Below are 15,236 nucleotides of genomic sequence, written 5' to 3' on the forward strand. Positions count from 1 at the left end.
TTTACCTTTGATGCTAAGGATCAATTGTTGTCATTTCCAATGCTAGGAAGTAAAAAGGTCCTAGTTTTATAATCTGCACAAACAACAAATCACCTAGTGATTGTAAACATGATCCTTCTGAATCACAGCTTGCTTTTTTTCATTTTCCCCCTATTTCTCTCCAATACTGTTCTTTATCCAGATGGAAGCATCCATGGGGGACAAACTGAAACCTACCCGGAATAAAAACGCAGATGACAGTATCAACGAAGGAGACACACTGGTAGGTACATTTGTCCTTTATACTATTGGTGAGGACATTTGCTAACAGCAGTAACCACCTACTTTTATGACTAATATTTATTCTGAATGCTCTTCCTCTTCCCTTCTCTAGGAAGGAAACGGTCAGGATACATTTGGAGACTCAACCACCACCTTGGTCATCCCAGAAAAAGTCAAGACACCTATGAAGACCAGCAAGGGAGATCTTCAGAGCATGGCATCACCTAGGTAGTATGCATCAGGTTTTGCTTGCTTACATATTGCTATTCTGAAAATTGGTCAGAGCACTCTGTCAGCTACAGCAAGGTTGGGGAATTTGTGGCTCTGCAGAAGTTGCTGGACTCCCATAAACTCCAGTCAGCATGGCCTGTGGTCAGGGATGATGGGAGTTTGTAGTCCAACAACATCTGTAGGGCCACAGATCCCTTCCTTCCTTTAGCAACAGTATAGCTGAAATTCCTGTGGCAGGGAAGCTAGTAGCTTGTATTTTTGCCAAAGGGATAAAGATGAGGATAAAAAAGGCCATTTCCTCTTCCCTGCAATTGAAGAGCATCTGCCATCTTTTCTTGGGAGGTTAGCATCAAATTCTTTAGCTATCTTGAAAAGAGGAGATTTTACTAAATTGTTCCTGAGTAATTTACCTAGATTGCATACATACACTACCCCACATTGGTTTGAGAAACACAAAGGGGGGGGGGGTGTCCTTACCTCAATGAACTTTTAAGTCACAACAGCGAGGGACAATGGAAGATGCACTGAATAAAATATGAGCAAACTGCAGACACACATATTTAGGCTTCATTTCAATAGGAGCTGAGGACTTGGGGGTGGGGTGTAAACCAAAGGCTGTGCAGAAAAGGAGGGTTTTGAGGAGGGGTTGGAAAGTGGCATGGCTTACGTAGCCTTGTCAAGGCATAAATGGAAGAAAGGGGTGAGTTGTATAAATGAAGAGGAAACTCAGCCCAGGGCAGGTCACAGGTGAGGGGAGGTATAACAAGGCATAAGGGCAGAGTTTATTTTCAGAATGCTTTCCATCAGCACTGAGTAACCATACCTGCTTCTCCCAAGATTGATTCTTTTTTTTTTTTTAGGAAGCTATCATTTCATGTGTTAATGACTTTATTGCACATGTCCATAACATACATTTTTTTTAAAATAATATTTATTAGAAATTTCCAATTACAACAAAATAAAAAGAACAAAACATCCCAATTTAAAGTCTTATTTTCAATAACATCTTTCCAGGACTTCCCCTCCCCTCCCCCTCTTGTATTCCAATTCTTAGAAATAAATTCAGCAAGTTCTTATCCCAGATTTTGAACTTATTATCATTAGCCCAATTTTAAAAATATTTTCCCATCCCCTAAAATCGACCTGTTCCCTTCCGCGCGTTCCCTCCTTTAATATACAATACAGTTCCCAAGATTGATTCATTCTGTGTTCTCCAGTGAATGCTCGCTACCGAACAATGGTAGTGGGTGAGCATGGAAAGATTCACTGGACTGGTGGCTGCTCAATAACGTGCACCCTTTTGTGCATTCTGAATGTTCATGGAAATGTATATATTTTTGGGGTGGGGGTGAGGAGGGTGACTCTAGCTGCCCATATGTCATGCATGGAGAATCTTTTCCCTCTCCCAAGAGCTGTGTTCCCTTAGTGGGTAAGGCAAACCCATGCAGCTTTCCACACACTTAAACCCATCCCTCCATGCACCCCATTCATCAGCCTTCCATTCATTTCACACTGTCCCTTGCACACTGTCCCTATTCCATTCCTCTTCTCCCACCTCCTTCCTCCTTCCTCCCAGAATGGCAGTTATGCTTTAGAAGGAAGGCCTCACTTGTGCTAAGCCTAAATGTTGCACTGTGGGAGTGCGGCCAAGGAATGGAAACCATGGGCTAGATGCAATAGAACTGGGCCTTCACCACCCGTTGCTCCTCATGTCTTTCTCAGTTGAATTGTTCAGTTTTCTTGTGGCTAGTAGTGACTCTTCAATCACAAGAGTTCAGCACTCAGCTTCTGATAGCAAACGCTGCATCTTCAGCTAAATTCCTGCGACTCAGGCACCTGGGTAAGAATTTGACCCCAAAGTGCTCTGCTCTGTTAGAAGTCTTTGCTGTTTGGTTGTTACCTGAAATGTGCCACATTTGCCTTTGTCTGTGGTGCTTGGGGAGGCAGCAGATGACTACTGCTTAAATGCAAAAGTGATACATTCCCAGAGCCCCTCCTGTTTCTCCCTTTGCAAAGCAGATGCTTAGTAGCAGACATGCTTGGCAGCACTATATGTTTGTTTGCTCAGCTCCTCCTCTCTTTGTTTCCTTTTTTCCTTGTTCAGCGGTGGTGGCAGCTCTATGATCCACTTATTTCCAGAGGGCAGCAAATTCTCAGAATGAGGCACATGGTTTTGTCCTTCAGTTTGCACCTTTTGCTGAATGCCTCAGATGGCAGCAGAAGGTTGGATGTGCCTTCAGGCTCCCTCAGGCTCATTACTATTCTGGGAAATGTCACTGGATAGAGGGGGGTTTCCTTGTAGCATCCAATTCAAGACTGAATCTACAGCTGTTTTTCTACCTGCTTGCATTGTGATTCCTCTGAGAGTTGCTCTCTTTCTCCATATCATGAACTTGCAGTAATTGATACCCAAGGTTGTGTGCATTTTTCTTTCTCCCCCATTGCCACCAGGTTCCTTATGTTTCTTAACATTCACTTTATGTAGCTGATATAGCCTTAAGGGTGTTCCTTTTTCTCTGCAGTAATGAGGGCTAGAAACTTGGCAGTGTGTGTTACTTTTGGGGGTTGTAAGATGTTAGATATTAGGTGTCACACTATGGTAGTAAGCCTGCAGCCACAAACACAACCTTGCAAATAATTTATTGTCTCAACTTAGTGGAGCTAGAAAAAAAATCCAAGGCTCTGTTGGCTGACTGGCTTGCTTCCTTACAAGTATTAAATGTAAGATGGGATCAGTTAGTTCTGAGACTCTGCTAGTTTCTTTGCAATGACTTTGGATCAAAGTTTCTGTGTTCCCCTGCAGGTATAACATGGTTTGCATTCTTCTTTCCATGTTCAGCAAGTTTGGAGAAGATGAGGCATTAATATCATTGTTTCTCTACCGCTCACAGCAAAATGGACAGTGCTGCGCACACGCCCCGGCAGAAACGCAGCACCCCACTCAAAGAGCGTCAGCTGTCAAAACCCCTCAGTGAAAGAACCAACAGTTCGGACAGTGAAAGGTCACCAGATCTGGGTCATAGTACACAGGTAACCAGCATTCAGAGATTGCAGCTCTGGGGCTTAAACACTCTTTCCCCAATTTTGGAGGAGGAGTGGAGGTGGCGTTCCTTAAATACAGACTTGATAAAAGCCAACTGTTGTTGGGGTAGCTAGTTGCTGTAAGCTTATTTGAAGTACTGCAGTATCTTTCCAGTTGTATTCAGCTCTAAAGAGATCCTGAATCAAGTAGGCAAAGTTGTTTGTTTGTTGCATTTACATCCCATTTTTCCTCCAAGGAGCTCCAAGGTGGCATACATGGTTCTCAGCCATGTATGCGATCCTCACAAAAACCCTATGAGGTAGGTTAAGTTGAGAGACAGTGGCTAGTCCTAGGTCGTGTTAGGGTGCTTCATGACTGATTTACGATTTGAACCCTGGTCTCCTATCTCCTAGTCTAGCATTCTAATCACCGCACTGGAATTTTTGCTTCTAAACTTAAATCAAAGAAGAGAAGGAGATTGGAGCTATATGGTTAGTAAAGGGTTAGGAGCATTTGTTATGAGAGACACGAAACCTTTCCCCCCACTATCCCTCAGACTTGGAAGCTTGTCCAAAGAGCCAGTGTGGTGTAGTGGTTAAGAGCAGTAGTCTCGTAATCTGGGGAACTGGGTTCGCGTCTCCGCTCCTCCACAAGCAGCTGCTGGGTGACCTTGTGCCAGTCACACTTCTTTGAAGTCTCTCAGCCCCACTCACCTCACAGAGTGTTTGTTGTGGGGGAGGAAGGGAAAGGAGAATGTTAGCCGCTTTGAGACTCCTTAAAGGGAGTGAAAGGCGGGATATCAAATCCAAACTACTACTACTACTCCTCCTCCTCCTCCTCTTCTTCTTCTTCTTCTTCTTCTTCTTCTTCTTCTTCTTCTTCCTCTTCCTCTTCCTCTTCCTCTTCCTCCTCCTCCTCCTCCTCCTCTTTTTATTTTCTGAGTTTTCTCCAGATACCAACCACTTATGTTGAACTTTTTTTTTTTTTACAGCCACAAGGGCTACAAGTATTTTCCCCTTCACCTGCCCAATAAATATAGGCAAGAGGAATGTGCATTTCTCAAATTATAGTGACCTGCTGAGGAGTAAATAAGTTGTGGGGGAGAATGTAATATCCCATAGTATTAAAAGGTGATCTTAGAAGTATTGTCATACAGCAAGAATAAGAGGAATGCTTCTCTTTCTCTCCCCATTCCCTCTCATGACATATACCTTCCTGCTCCATGTTGGAGATAAGATTATTTTGCTTTATATTTGAGTTAGGAGTTATGTCAATGAACCATGCTTAAAAAACCATGCAACTTCCCCCAGCAGATTCCTCGCAAGATTGTTTATGATCAGCTGAATCAAATCTTAGTGTCAGACTCAGCCCTGCCAGAAAACATCATCCTAGTGAATACTATTGACTGGCAAGGACAGGTAAGGAGGTTGTTGCTGTCCGTGTGTCTGTCCTGTTCTTTGCACCATCCCAATCTCTGGTCAACAGAATTAAGTAAATTGGAAAAAAGAATGTGCGCTGTTGTCCCTAACTGTTCCATTTTCTGAGTGCAGAATGTAGCTTTGCCTGTAGAAACCTAGACTTGCTCCCCAAATATTAAGGAATGAAAAGTATTGTCATTATTATTATTTAATAATAATAAAACAATAGTAATACTCTTATGCACCATTGGTAAATGTAACAATTTACATAATAACATAAAAATAGGTAGGTCCCTACCCCATGAAGCTTCCAGTACAAATGTTTAACAGTACTTAGATAATGGGTGGAGATATCCTATTATTACTAGTTAATAAAGGTAATTTCCACAACCATCAGAACCAGATCCTGCAATTCAGTCCCAGCAGAATAAATTATTCACTTTAAGCACATTTTTTCATTGTTGTTTGATTTATTAGGTAAACTCGATTTAGCATTATTGGCAATCAGACGTGGTTGTGCTTAATCTGTGTCACTGAAGCGAAGCTACATGGAAAATTAAGCACCAAGGGGACTGTGCAATATTGGCAAGAGGATAAGCAGTAGGAATGAAGAGCCATGAAGAAATTTTGCCCCTTCAGCTGGCCATTAAAATTCATCCCAAGCCCTTCTCATGTCAATATGTAGAGAAAATCTATTTATCTTAACTATATCATTGAGGCCATTTGGTTAGAAGCCAAGTGTCTTATATAAAATGAAAGTTAGCATATTCAGAATTTGACAGCTAACCCAGATTCTTCACTGAATGCCATGCAGTAACTGAATGTTTCTGTCAATGGGAAAAGGGGAAGGGTACATTGGTGCTAGTGAGAGGCCATGTCTGGGTTGATTATCTTGGGATTCTGCTTTGTCCTGTTGAACCCTCCTTCGTATAAGCCAGGACCTTAAGTGACTGGAACAAGATCCTTGAAAAGGAGGGAATCATCTTAAAACAGATGGGTCTGTCACACAATATTTCATACCCATTGTTGTCCCATTGCACCTTGATTGCTTTCCCCATCTCTTACCTACTAGGGCAGCAATAAGATGGGTTTCAGATTTCCATCACCTGAGTCGTAACTGTGTCATGTTAAGCTTGTATCCAGGGTGCTGAATGGTGCTCTGTTACCAAACCTTTTGTCTGAGGTCATGTGGCCAGTGATTGCTAATCAGGGAAGAAGGGGTGTTGTGTGGCAGTTGTGTAAACAGAGCACCAAATCCCTCCACTGCTTGCTTGCTTACTACTTGTTTTACTTCCAGTATGTAGCTGATCTCCTTCAGGACCAGAAGAAGCCAGTTGTTTGCACATGCTCCACAATTGAAGTGCAAGCTGTCCTCTCTGCAATCCTCACGAGGATCCAGCGATAGTGAGTGCACAAAGCTATATCTGTGGTGTCCCCATTTTTATACTATGTAATTTGCCCTGAGAAAATGGGAAAGAAAACCAGATTCCAAATTGCTTGAAAAGGATTCCTCAATCCACTTTGATTAGGGCTGTCCATCCTTGTCTGCACTTGAATAACTGAAACATCACTTAATCCTTAGAACTAAAGACTCTTCTCTGGCAGGAAGGGTGGGGGAAGGATGGTGTTTATATCTGCAAGGTTTCAGTACTCAAATGTGTTTACAAAGGTGCCTGCTTCCTTCCTAAGGCAGGCACACAGAGAGAAGATAACGGTTGTGTACAAGGCATGCTTTGACTTCAGCCATAGGAAGGGAGCACAATCCTAGAGTGAAAGCTGCCTGTATGCAGAGTAAGAAAGGGGGAGGGAGGAAGAATTCAGTGTAAGCGCGCAAATCTCCCATCTGGGTGTGATGCCTTGTAGTCAGTAACCTATACATAGATGAGCTGCAGATGAGGAGCATCTGTGCCCCTTCTCCACACTTTAAAAGTCTCAAATTCTTCCCAGTGCCTCTTGCAGGACACTCAGTATTGGGAATATGTGTTCTGAAGTTATGGTTCTTATGACCACAACTCAAAGAGGACACATTGCAGGTCAATCAAAGAAGATACCTTGCCAAACAACAGTTCATTGATGACAACCCAGTTCCTACCATACAGGATTGGCATCGTCACAGATCTCTGGTGGCTCCACTGCACATTGCTCTAATATCATGAAAAGCAAAGCAGCTTGAGGGCATTGCTGCAGCTGGAGTAAACACATACATCGGCCTCCCCCTAGTGTTCTCCCTCATTCCTAAAAATATTTTATTTGTTTAATCATTAGTACTTGCACCTTCAGTAAAAGCAGCTTCCAGGACAGCCACTGTGGAACTTATTGGAAAATATATTAACAAAAAGCAACCATCTGTTAAAAACCACAGAAGCAAACACAGCATCATTGGTGGGGCTAACTAGAATAATTAAATTGCTTTTGAAAAAAATAATAATTGTCCAGTAGCACCTTAGAGACCAACTAAGTTTGTTCTGGGTATAAGCTTTTGTGTGCACACACACTTCTTCAGATACACAGTTGCTTTTGAAAGTTGCTTTTGAAAGGCTTGGGAAAACAAAAGGCTTTAACCCAGCATGACAGTGAGGATGAGAATCAGGTCAGCCTCCAGGGTGGGTTCTACATCCAAAAATACACCCTTCACAGCAGTGGCGGAGCTAGGGGCTTTGCCACCCGGAGCGGGGGGGTGGGGGTGGCATGCCACCCATGCACAAGTGTCCCAATTGGGGTGCCGCCCACGGTGATGTCACCCCCGTCAGGGATGGAACCTGGGCGGGCCACCCCCGCCCCCCTTCCTACACCACTGCTTCACAGTTACCATCTGCCTGACTTCAGAAAATGAGAGTGCTCAGGAAAGGGCCTTGGAGTTCTTAAGCTTAAATGCACATTCTATTGTTACATGGGCTTGAGTCACCAGAGGAACAGCAACTACGTTGTTTCAGTAACATAAGGACAAGCTCTCAATTTTTCTTTCCATCCAGCAACATAATCCAAGAAATAAGATTTAGTTGTGTGCTCCTGGCTCCCCTGGGCTTCTTTGCTATTTTCATGCCAGAGTCATCCTGGAAGCTGCTGAAATGCAGGTCTGCTTTACCAGCATGATTGGCTGCCTACAAAAGAGGCTCTGCACTCAAATTCCAGCATCTTCCTCTCTCACAGCCATGATGGGAAGTCAATGTCCATATAATTAGAAGGACCTTTCTTCACTGTATTCTTTGCCACTGCAATATGACAGTGGTTGGAGAGGGCAAAGTGCAAGTCTCGCAGGACATGATTCACACTATACTGTTTTGTCAGGTTAAGTGGAGTCATCGCTTAGCTCTGGAGGCTGTCTAATGCCAGGGCACAGCCTCAATACGTACCGAATAGTAATGAGTGCCTTCTGAGCATGTGCTTGAGTACCCACCGTCAGCCACCAAACATGAAACGGATCTTTAAAAGCAATTGCCATGCAGGATTGAGCCCAAGCACCTCTTAGAAATTAAGCTGTTGTTAATTTCAAATTCTGCATTATGAAGTAAAGATGCCTATGTATTTGTCCTCTGCTTGAGACTACACCTTATTGAAATTCAAGGTAGGAGAGATCTCTGTGCTTGTGGGATTGGAGGTCAAGGTTTAGGTTTGGCTCTTGCCTCATATCTCCCTGAAGTTCCTGCTCCTCATAGACTCCACACTGAGGGTAAAAGTCATGGGTAGGCAAACTAAGGCCCGGGAGCCGGAGCCGGCCCAATCGCCTTCTAAATCTGGCCCACGGACAAGTCCTGGAATCAGCGTGTTTTTACATGAGTAGATTGTGTCCTTTTATTTAAAATGCATCTCTGGGTTATTTGTGGGGCATAAGAATTCGTTCATTTTATTTATTTTTTCAAAATATAGTCCGGCCCCCCACAAGGTCTGAGGAACAGTGAACCGGCCCCCTGCTGAAAAGTTTGCTGACCCCTGGTAAAAGTAAATGTTCAGGTTCTTAAAGAGTTTGCAAGCTTTCCTGGTCCTGCTGAAAACAAAAATACTGTGTTACGTGTTCTCAGTGTTGTGTCTAGAAGCAGTAAAGCTGTAGGCATCATTGAGGGGTTTAAATGCATTTTTCTCCAGCTCTTCAGTGCCCTCTAGTGGCCTTTGGCCATGCTGCTGATTTACATGTTAAGACAGATGTTTGAAGCTTTGAAGAAGTGCTCACTTGTTCAGTGTGAAGGAGCTTAGAGTTCACAAAAAGTGAATCCATCCCACCCTCATAAAATACATTTAAATTGCTCCTTCAGCTGTATGGAGCATGCAAGGTTGCTAAGGGCTGGGATGTGGTCTGCAGAAGGTTGTCGGCACATTGTAAAAAAAATGGTGCAGCTTCCATTTCACCACTGTGTGGCTTGTAATGTGTGACAGGGAGATATTTATATCTCCTAACATGTGCTTGGGCAGTGCAGATCATAGCTTCTGAGTGCATGTTTACCATATGCGATATCACACATACCTGGCCTATGCACATCAGTGGACATCATGGGAGCCTGTGGTGGCTAAATGAGAGCTCTCATTTTCCCGTAAAGTATGAAGCAGCCTTCTAACTGAGTGTGAGTGTTGACAAGCTAGTAAATTACAGTGCATTTAAATTAAAGGCCTAGGAGCCATAGGATTGTTGGGAAGTAAGTGACTGTGGTCCTGATCAGTGCCTGAATGAGAGAACCTTGGAAGCCCTTTAGGGCTATCTACAAGGAAAAGTTGGAGATAAATGAAATAAAGGTCCCTTTGAGAGATCTGACTGTGCTTTCATCAAGCCTTGGTGTGTATTAAGGTCTGTGGTTATATAGTCCTTAGTCTGAAGAAGCCAGAGTTGTATTGCTGTGGCACCTCCTATTTTAAGGAAACAGTTCCTTGCAACTCCCTACTTGGGTGGGGTGTAGGGTAGATCATATGCATGGTTTTCTTTTCAACACTAGGATAGAATTCCCAGTTCACCATTTCTGTTTTTTTGCCTTCTACAAGTAGATACTACTATAAATGCAGAGGCTGACGTACAACTATCTTAACTGCCCTCTTCTTTCTTTCCACCCATCAGCTGCAACTGTAATTCCTCCATGCCACGTCCTGTGAAGGTGGTGTCTATTGGGGGGCAGAGTTATCTCAGCTCCATCTTGAGGTTTTTTGTGAAGCAATTGGCAAACAAGACATCAGACTGGCTGAGCTATATGAAGTTTCTCATCATCCCACTAGGTAATACCACCTGTGCCTGTGGCTCGCTCGCTTGGTAGGTGGCTATTGAGTTACACATCTGAAACCCAATAGTTCTACATTTCAATGACCCAGAAGCCACCAGGTGTAGTAGCTCTCTTCTTACAAACAGAATGAATGAGCTGAACTGACCTACCTTCCTCCACTCAGTCCAAGAACCGAAGCCACCAATACTTGCCAAAAGCTCACTCAACGCAACATTCTTTGTCTGGTTTTTTTTACAGCCCATGATACCCTTCCTCAGAACCAGTGGACTCAGTTTCAGTTTTTGAGGGCAAAATTTAATTGGTGGGTCTGAGCTTTTAAAAACATGCTTGCTCAGTTTTTGAGGCTGTGTTTTTATTATGATGTGGTACTGAAGTAGGGAATGAAAGGCAAAATGTTGAGGAGGATGTTTCCTTTTAAGAATGAGTGACATCTTTTGTTATCTCATACCTAAGCATTTTCTAAAGTCAGTTTTAAAGTCATTTTTTAAAGTCAGAGTTTCCCAATCATTGGGGGTAGTTTTCTTTCGCTAGAAAGAGAGAGATTACCCATTTTTGTCTCTGAATAATAAGAATCACTCTACAAAAGGAATGTTGTGGTAAAGACAGTTGCAGTTTCTATTTTTTGGAGAGTCAATGGCTTTCTGATGCCAAAGGGTCTGTTGCCTCAGCAGCCCATCTGTCGGTGCTAGATATGTGTAGCTTGCCAAGAAAAATCATAGCAACACAAAGGGAGAGGTGGGATTATTGTGTTGTTTTTGTTTTTATTAGGTATTTTGTGTTTTTATATTGTGATTTTATGTTATGAACTGCCCTAAGACCTCCGGGTGTAGGGCAGTATACAGATTTAAATAATAATAATAAATAGGCCTTCCTCTCATTTCTCCACCAGGTTCTCACCCGGTAGCCAAGTACATGGGCTCTGTGGATAGCAGATACAGTGGTATGTTTCTTGATGCCACCTGGCGAGAACTCTTCAGCAAATCTGAGCCACCTATGACAGGTAAGAGCAAGTTTTCAGTTCACAGTGAGTGATAAAAGTAACATCTTTCAGAAAGGTCTTTATTCTGTCTTGCCAGACTGAAGACTCTTCTGTATATATGCTGCTTTTATGTAAGTTAGAATCAAACTAAGGTGAGAAGCCAAAGAATTAGTATGGGCCTTTTGGTATTACACCAAACCAGTGCTTGGTAGATGTGAACCCCTCCCTATGTCCAGCTAATGTTTAATAAGACAATGTTGTCATTGGCAGTCACAGGTAGGCCATAATGTCATTTGATAGAACTAGCAATTCCAGCCAAGATGCAAAGTCACCTTTCCCAGGACCCTTGCAAGTTTGAGGACAACAGTGAACTACACATTGATCAGCAGGATTATGGACTAGGTGGCAAATTTGGGCAGCTAGGGTTGGGGTTTGGTGGGGCGAGATAATGGCATTTAGCACCGATGTTTACCACACCAGGATGGGGTCCATACTTAACGCTTGCATGTCTTTTTGTTAATCCAAGTTCTCCTGCCTGCCTCTCCCTATCAGCCACTTCTCTGGCTTGTCACTCTTTGTGCCTCAGTGCAGATACCAACTCATGTGTATTTTGAAGGTTCTCCCACTTGCTGGCTTGGGTATTGCTGAATACTCTGTGTGCCTTTCCTGCTTGACGCTCTCTTTGGGTTATCTTCTTTCTCAGAGCCTTTTGATGTGGTTGGCCGGATCATGCAGTATGTCAGTGGAGCAAACGTGACCCACCAGCTGCCTGTGGCCGAGGCCATGCTGACCTGCAAACACAAATTGTAAGTCCTTCCCCATCCACCCCTCTGCCATGGGCTTTGGATTTCAGCGTGGTGGGTGAGTGGGCTCAAATTGCCTCACCCACATAGCTAGAAGAAACCTAAATGTGAACTATAATGTTTGCTGTGTCTGTATTTATTGAAAGTTCGTTCAGAATCCCCTTTAGCATGCCCTTTCTCAGTCTTCATTTTGTTTGTATGTAAAGCAAGACTGAGACAAACCACAGTAAAAAAGTGGAAGGTGGCTTGCATGTGGTTCTCAAGGAAGGCTAGTCTCTGCATTGCGATGTACTGGTGAAAGTGTTGTGGGCACATTGCAATCACACACACACGTACTCACTTCCTCCCTGGCAGCAATTAGGTTTGAAAAAAGTGTGTTGGCTTTCTCTCCCCACCCCCAAGCCTAATGCAGCTAGAGATTATCTTCTTGGAGAGTATTGCTAGGGAGGCACAAGACACTCTTCCCTCCTCAGCTGCAGTTTCCAGGAAGGTCACTTCCTTACACACAGCAATTAAGCTTGAAAAAAGAACTTCTATTGGAGCCAGGAGGTTTCTTTCAAGCCTAATTGTATGTGGCTGAGGAGGGGGGTTAGCTAGGGAGAAAGTTAACTGTGTGCCCCTCCCCATGTGAAGCTGCTGTAAAACAATCAGAGCTATACATTCTTTTGGAATCTCTTACATATGGAATTATTGGACCCATGTCGTACCCTTTTTTCAAGAGTCCCAATGTGAAACCCGTTGCCAAATGGAAGCATCCTCCATACTGAGGCTGTAATATGATAGGACTGACCTTCCAGTTTTCATGTTCTTTTTTGTCTGGTCGTGTGCCTGCAGAATGCTGTGTCTTGAAGCCCTAAGTTTATGTTCGTTTCATTTGTAAAATAGAAAAGAACTTGGAGAAAGCCCTTGCCTTTCAGCATTGCTTGTTCTCTCTTTTCCTGTCATTTGGATTTTTAATGGCTGTTTCTTTACCCACAGCCAAGATGAAGATTCTTACCAGAAGTTCATCCCTTTCATTGGGGTAAGAGTTTTACATTTCTTGGATTTTTCATCTCTGAATATGCACTTATTTTATTCAGGGCCAGTTTACCTGAACTCTTTTATAGCTCTGGTTACTTAGATAAAGCCTACTTTTTGAAAACAAATGTGTGCGCATTTCTGTAGCTGTAGTTTAACTTTGGCAACCACCTCACTTGCAGAACTATCATTTTCACCTACTGTGTTCCTTACCCTGCTGATGCTGAACGGAAGTTGTGGTTAAAATTCAGATGTGGTGGTATTTAATCAAATGACATTGTGTAATTTAGCTTGGGCTAAATTTATCTTTCTGAGTTGAGGACTTGGCAGTAAGCCTGACTGGATCCCATCTGATGAGTGGTGAAGTCATAAACAAGTGAAAGCAGGCTTTCCATGTTGAAGATCTCATAAAATTAGACTTGTTTGTTTGGTTTTTAAATACCAGTTTCACTGTCCCTAAATTCAGGCAGCTAGCAGAATGTTGGGGGTGGTTGGCCAGTTTGTCACCTTGCAAATAGAGGCTGCATACCTGAAACATGGTTTCCTAATGCTTAACCATGGTTAATGAATGCCATAGTTAATTTGCATACATTCAGGCCATGGTTTCACCTCCTGGTTTGTGGGTAATCCTTATCCACAGCTATGTTTGCACCAGGGGGCAAAGCATTAAGTTTGCAGATCGCTGTAAAGTGAATGTAGCTTTTTTTTAAAAAAAACACCTGACTTCACTTCATCCCTGATGGTCAGAAGCAAAATAAGGAAATGATGACAGCAGCACTGTTGCAATCCACTTGCAATCTGCTAGATATTGGTTAACATCACCATCCCTTCAACACTTCACTGGTTACTGCTGCCAAGAAAATGCCAGAGGTCAAAAACTGTGCAGCTGCCTATGAGGAGATGCTCTAGCCCCAAGCAAGGATGAAATCATGTTGGGAAAAGATGGCTTTATTCCCTTGTGGCCACTGTGCAACCTTTGATGAGCAGTGCTTGTAGCATTTTTGTCACCACTGCCTTTTTTAAAAAGCTCTTAACATTTACTGTGTTTGCATTTCTGTTTTTATTATAAAGTGCCTGTTGTCAGTCAGAATGTAAACATTCCAAATAAAATAAATAAGCTTGCACATTTAAGATCAATGCCCCACCTTTTGTTTCCACAGGCCACTTCGTGCCCTTGCAATATACAATTGCAGTATACAAGGCAGCTCACTTTAAATTGAAATGTTACATGAAAATACATCCTGTACAATTAATGAAGCATAAAGTGGGGGCTTTTTGCAGCAACTGTCTGTCTGTGATTTTTGATAGTGACTGAGGAAGGCCAAGCGGGGTGTACTTGATTATATTTTAATGGTTAGAGGGGAAACTGATGCCTCACCTACATCACCACTGGTCTAGGATTATCTTGACTCTTTTATTACTCATGATTTTGGGGGGTAGATGGTCACAAATAATTATTTGGAAGAAACCATTTCTCTTGCCAAGGCACTCTATCTCAGCTTTTGCAATTGTGGTGCATCCTCAATAATTAAATCTGTTTCAAAGCACAGATCTCCCAAGGGAGGGCACCTGCAAAGCAAAAAATTATCTTTCCTCTCTTGTGCATAAGCTCCTGCCTGGCACTCAAAGTCTCTGCTAACAGACTTCCGGTCGGCGCCAGCGTTTGATGGCGGTCCTAGCCTCGAGCTCCGAGGCAGGACTGCTCCGTAAGTTCGGGTCTTACCCGCTACGGCAAGCGGGGGACCCCTAAAATCACAGGCGCTGAAGCCTGTGAGCAAGGAGATTCGGTGGGCACCTTTGCGCCCCCCCGGCATCGTGAAAGAGCCTTTTTAAAGGCTCCGGAGCGGCATCGGGGTGAGCGCGGTGCTGAGGATCGCTACCCAGCTTACGGAGTGAAGCCGCGTCGCCATTAACGGAGAGCGCCGATTCCTTTCTGAAACTAAAGATTGGCAACAACAATACCCGTGAGTAAGAACGCAAAATTAAAAACGGGACTTAAAAATCTAGAAGATTTGGCTGAAAACGGGAAGGCAAAAATTAAGGAAGTCAGCCTCCCGGATCTGCATGATTAACGGAGCAATGAAAGACTGAGCTGTGATTAAACGGACTTTCCTCTTAACTCTTATTAAACCAGACATCGAAAGGATCTCCCCCCTGTAGTGCAGGAGAAGGGGGGGAGGAAACAGAATTAATTTAACCTGCAAAAGAAAGGGATAAGGAATAAAAAACCTCTGCTGTTGACACTTCTGGTCAGGCTGCCGGAGCAGCGATCGCCTGAAAAAAGGAACTGTCAAGTGAGCTGTC

At 43.3% G+C, this 15,236-nt stretch overlaps 1 protein-coding gene across 3 annotated transcripts in view; it reads left to right on the forward strand.

Annotated features, from left to right (window-relative positions):
• The window catches only part of PACS1 (phosphofurin acidic cluster sorting protein 1), an 80,296-nt gene that overhangs the window by 50,050 nt on the left and 15,010 nt on the right, over positions 1 to 15,236 (forward strand). For 2 of the 3 annotated variants that reach the window (XM_081840901.1, XM_081840899.1), the window contains exons 11-19: positions 182 to 262; positions 374 to 489; positions 3,384 to 3,522; positions 4,825 to 4,932; positions 6,230 to 6,336; positions 9,974 to 10,128; positions 11,023 to 11,133; positions 11,816 to 11,918; positions 12,894 to 12,936. In XM_081840901.1, coding sequence (XP_081697027.1) covers positions 182 to 262; positions 374 to 489; positions 3,384 to 3,522; positions 4,825 to 4,932; positions 6,230 to 6,336; positions 9,974 to 10,128; positions 11,023 to 11,133; positions 11,816 to 11,918; positions 12,894 to 12,936 — 963 coding nt within the window. The remainder of the gene's footprint in view (positions 1 to 181; positions 263 to 373; positions 490 to 3,383; positions 3,523 to 4,824; positions 4,933 to 6,229; positions 6,337 to 9,973; positions 10,129 to 11,022; positions 11,134 to 11,815; positions 11,919 to 12,893; positions 12,937 to 15,236) is intronic. The other variant, XM_081840900.1, reaches the window with a different exon arrangement.

This window comes from Podarcis erhardii (assembly GCF_964252035.2).
Source record: "Podarcis erhardii genome assembly, chromosome: 15".
NCBI lineage: Eukaryota > Metazoa > Chordata > Lepidosauria > Squamata > Lacertidae > Podarcis > Podarcis erhardii.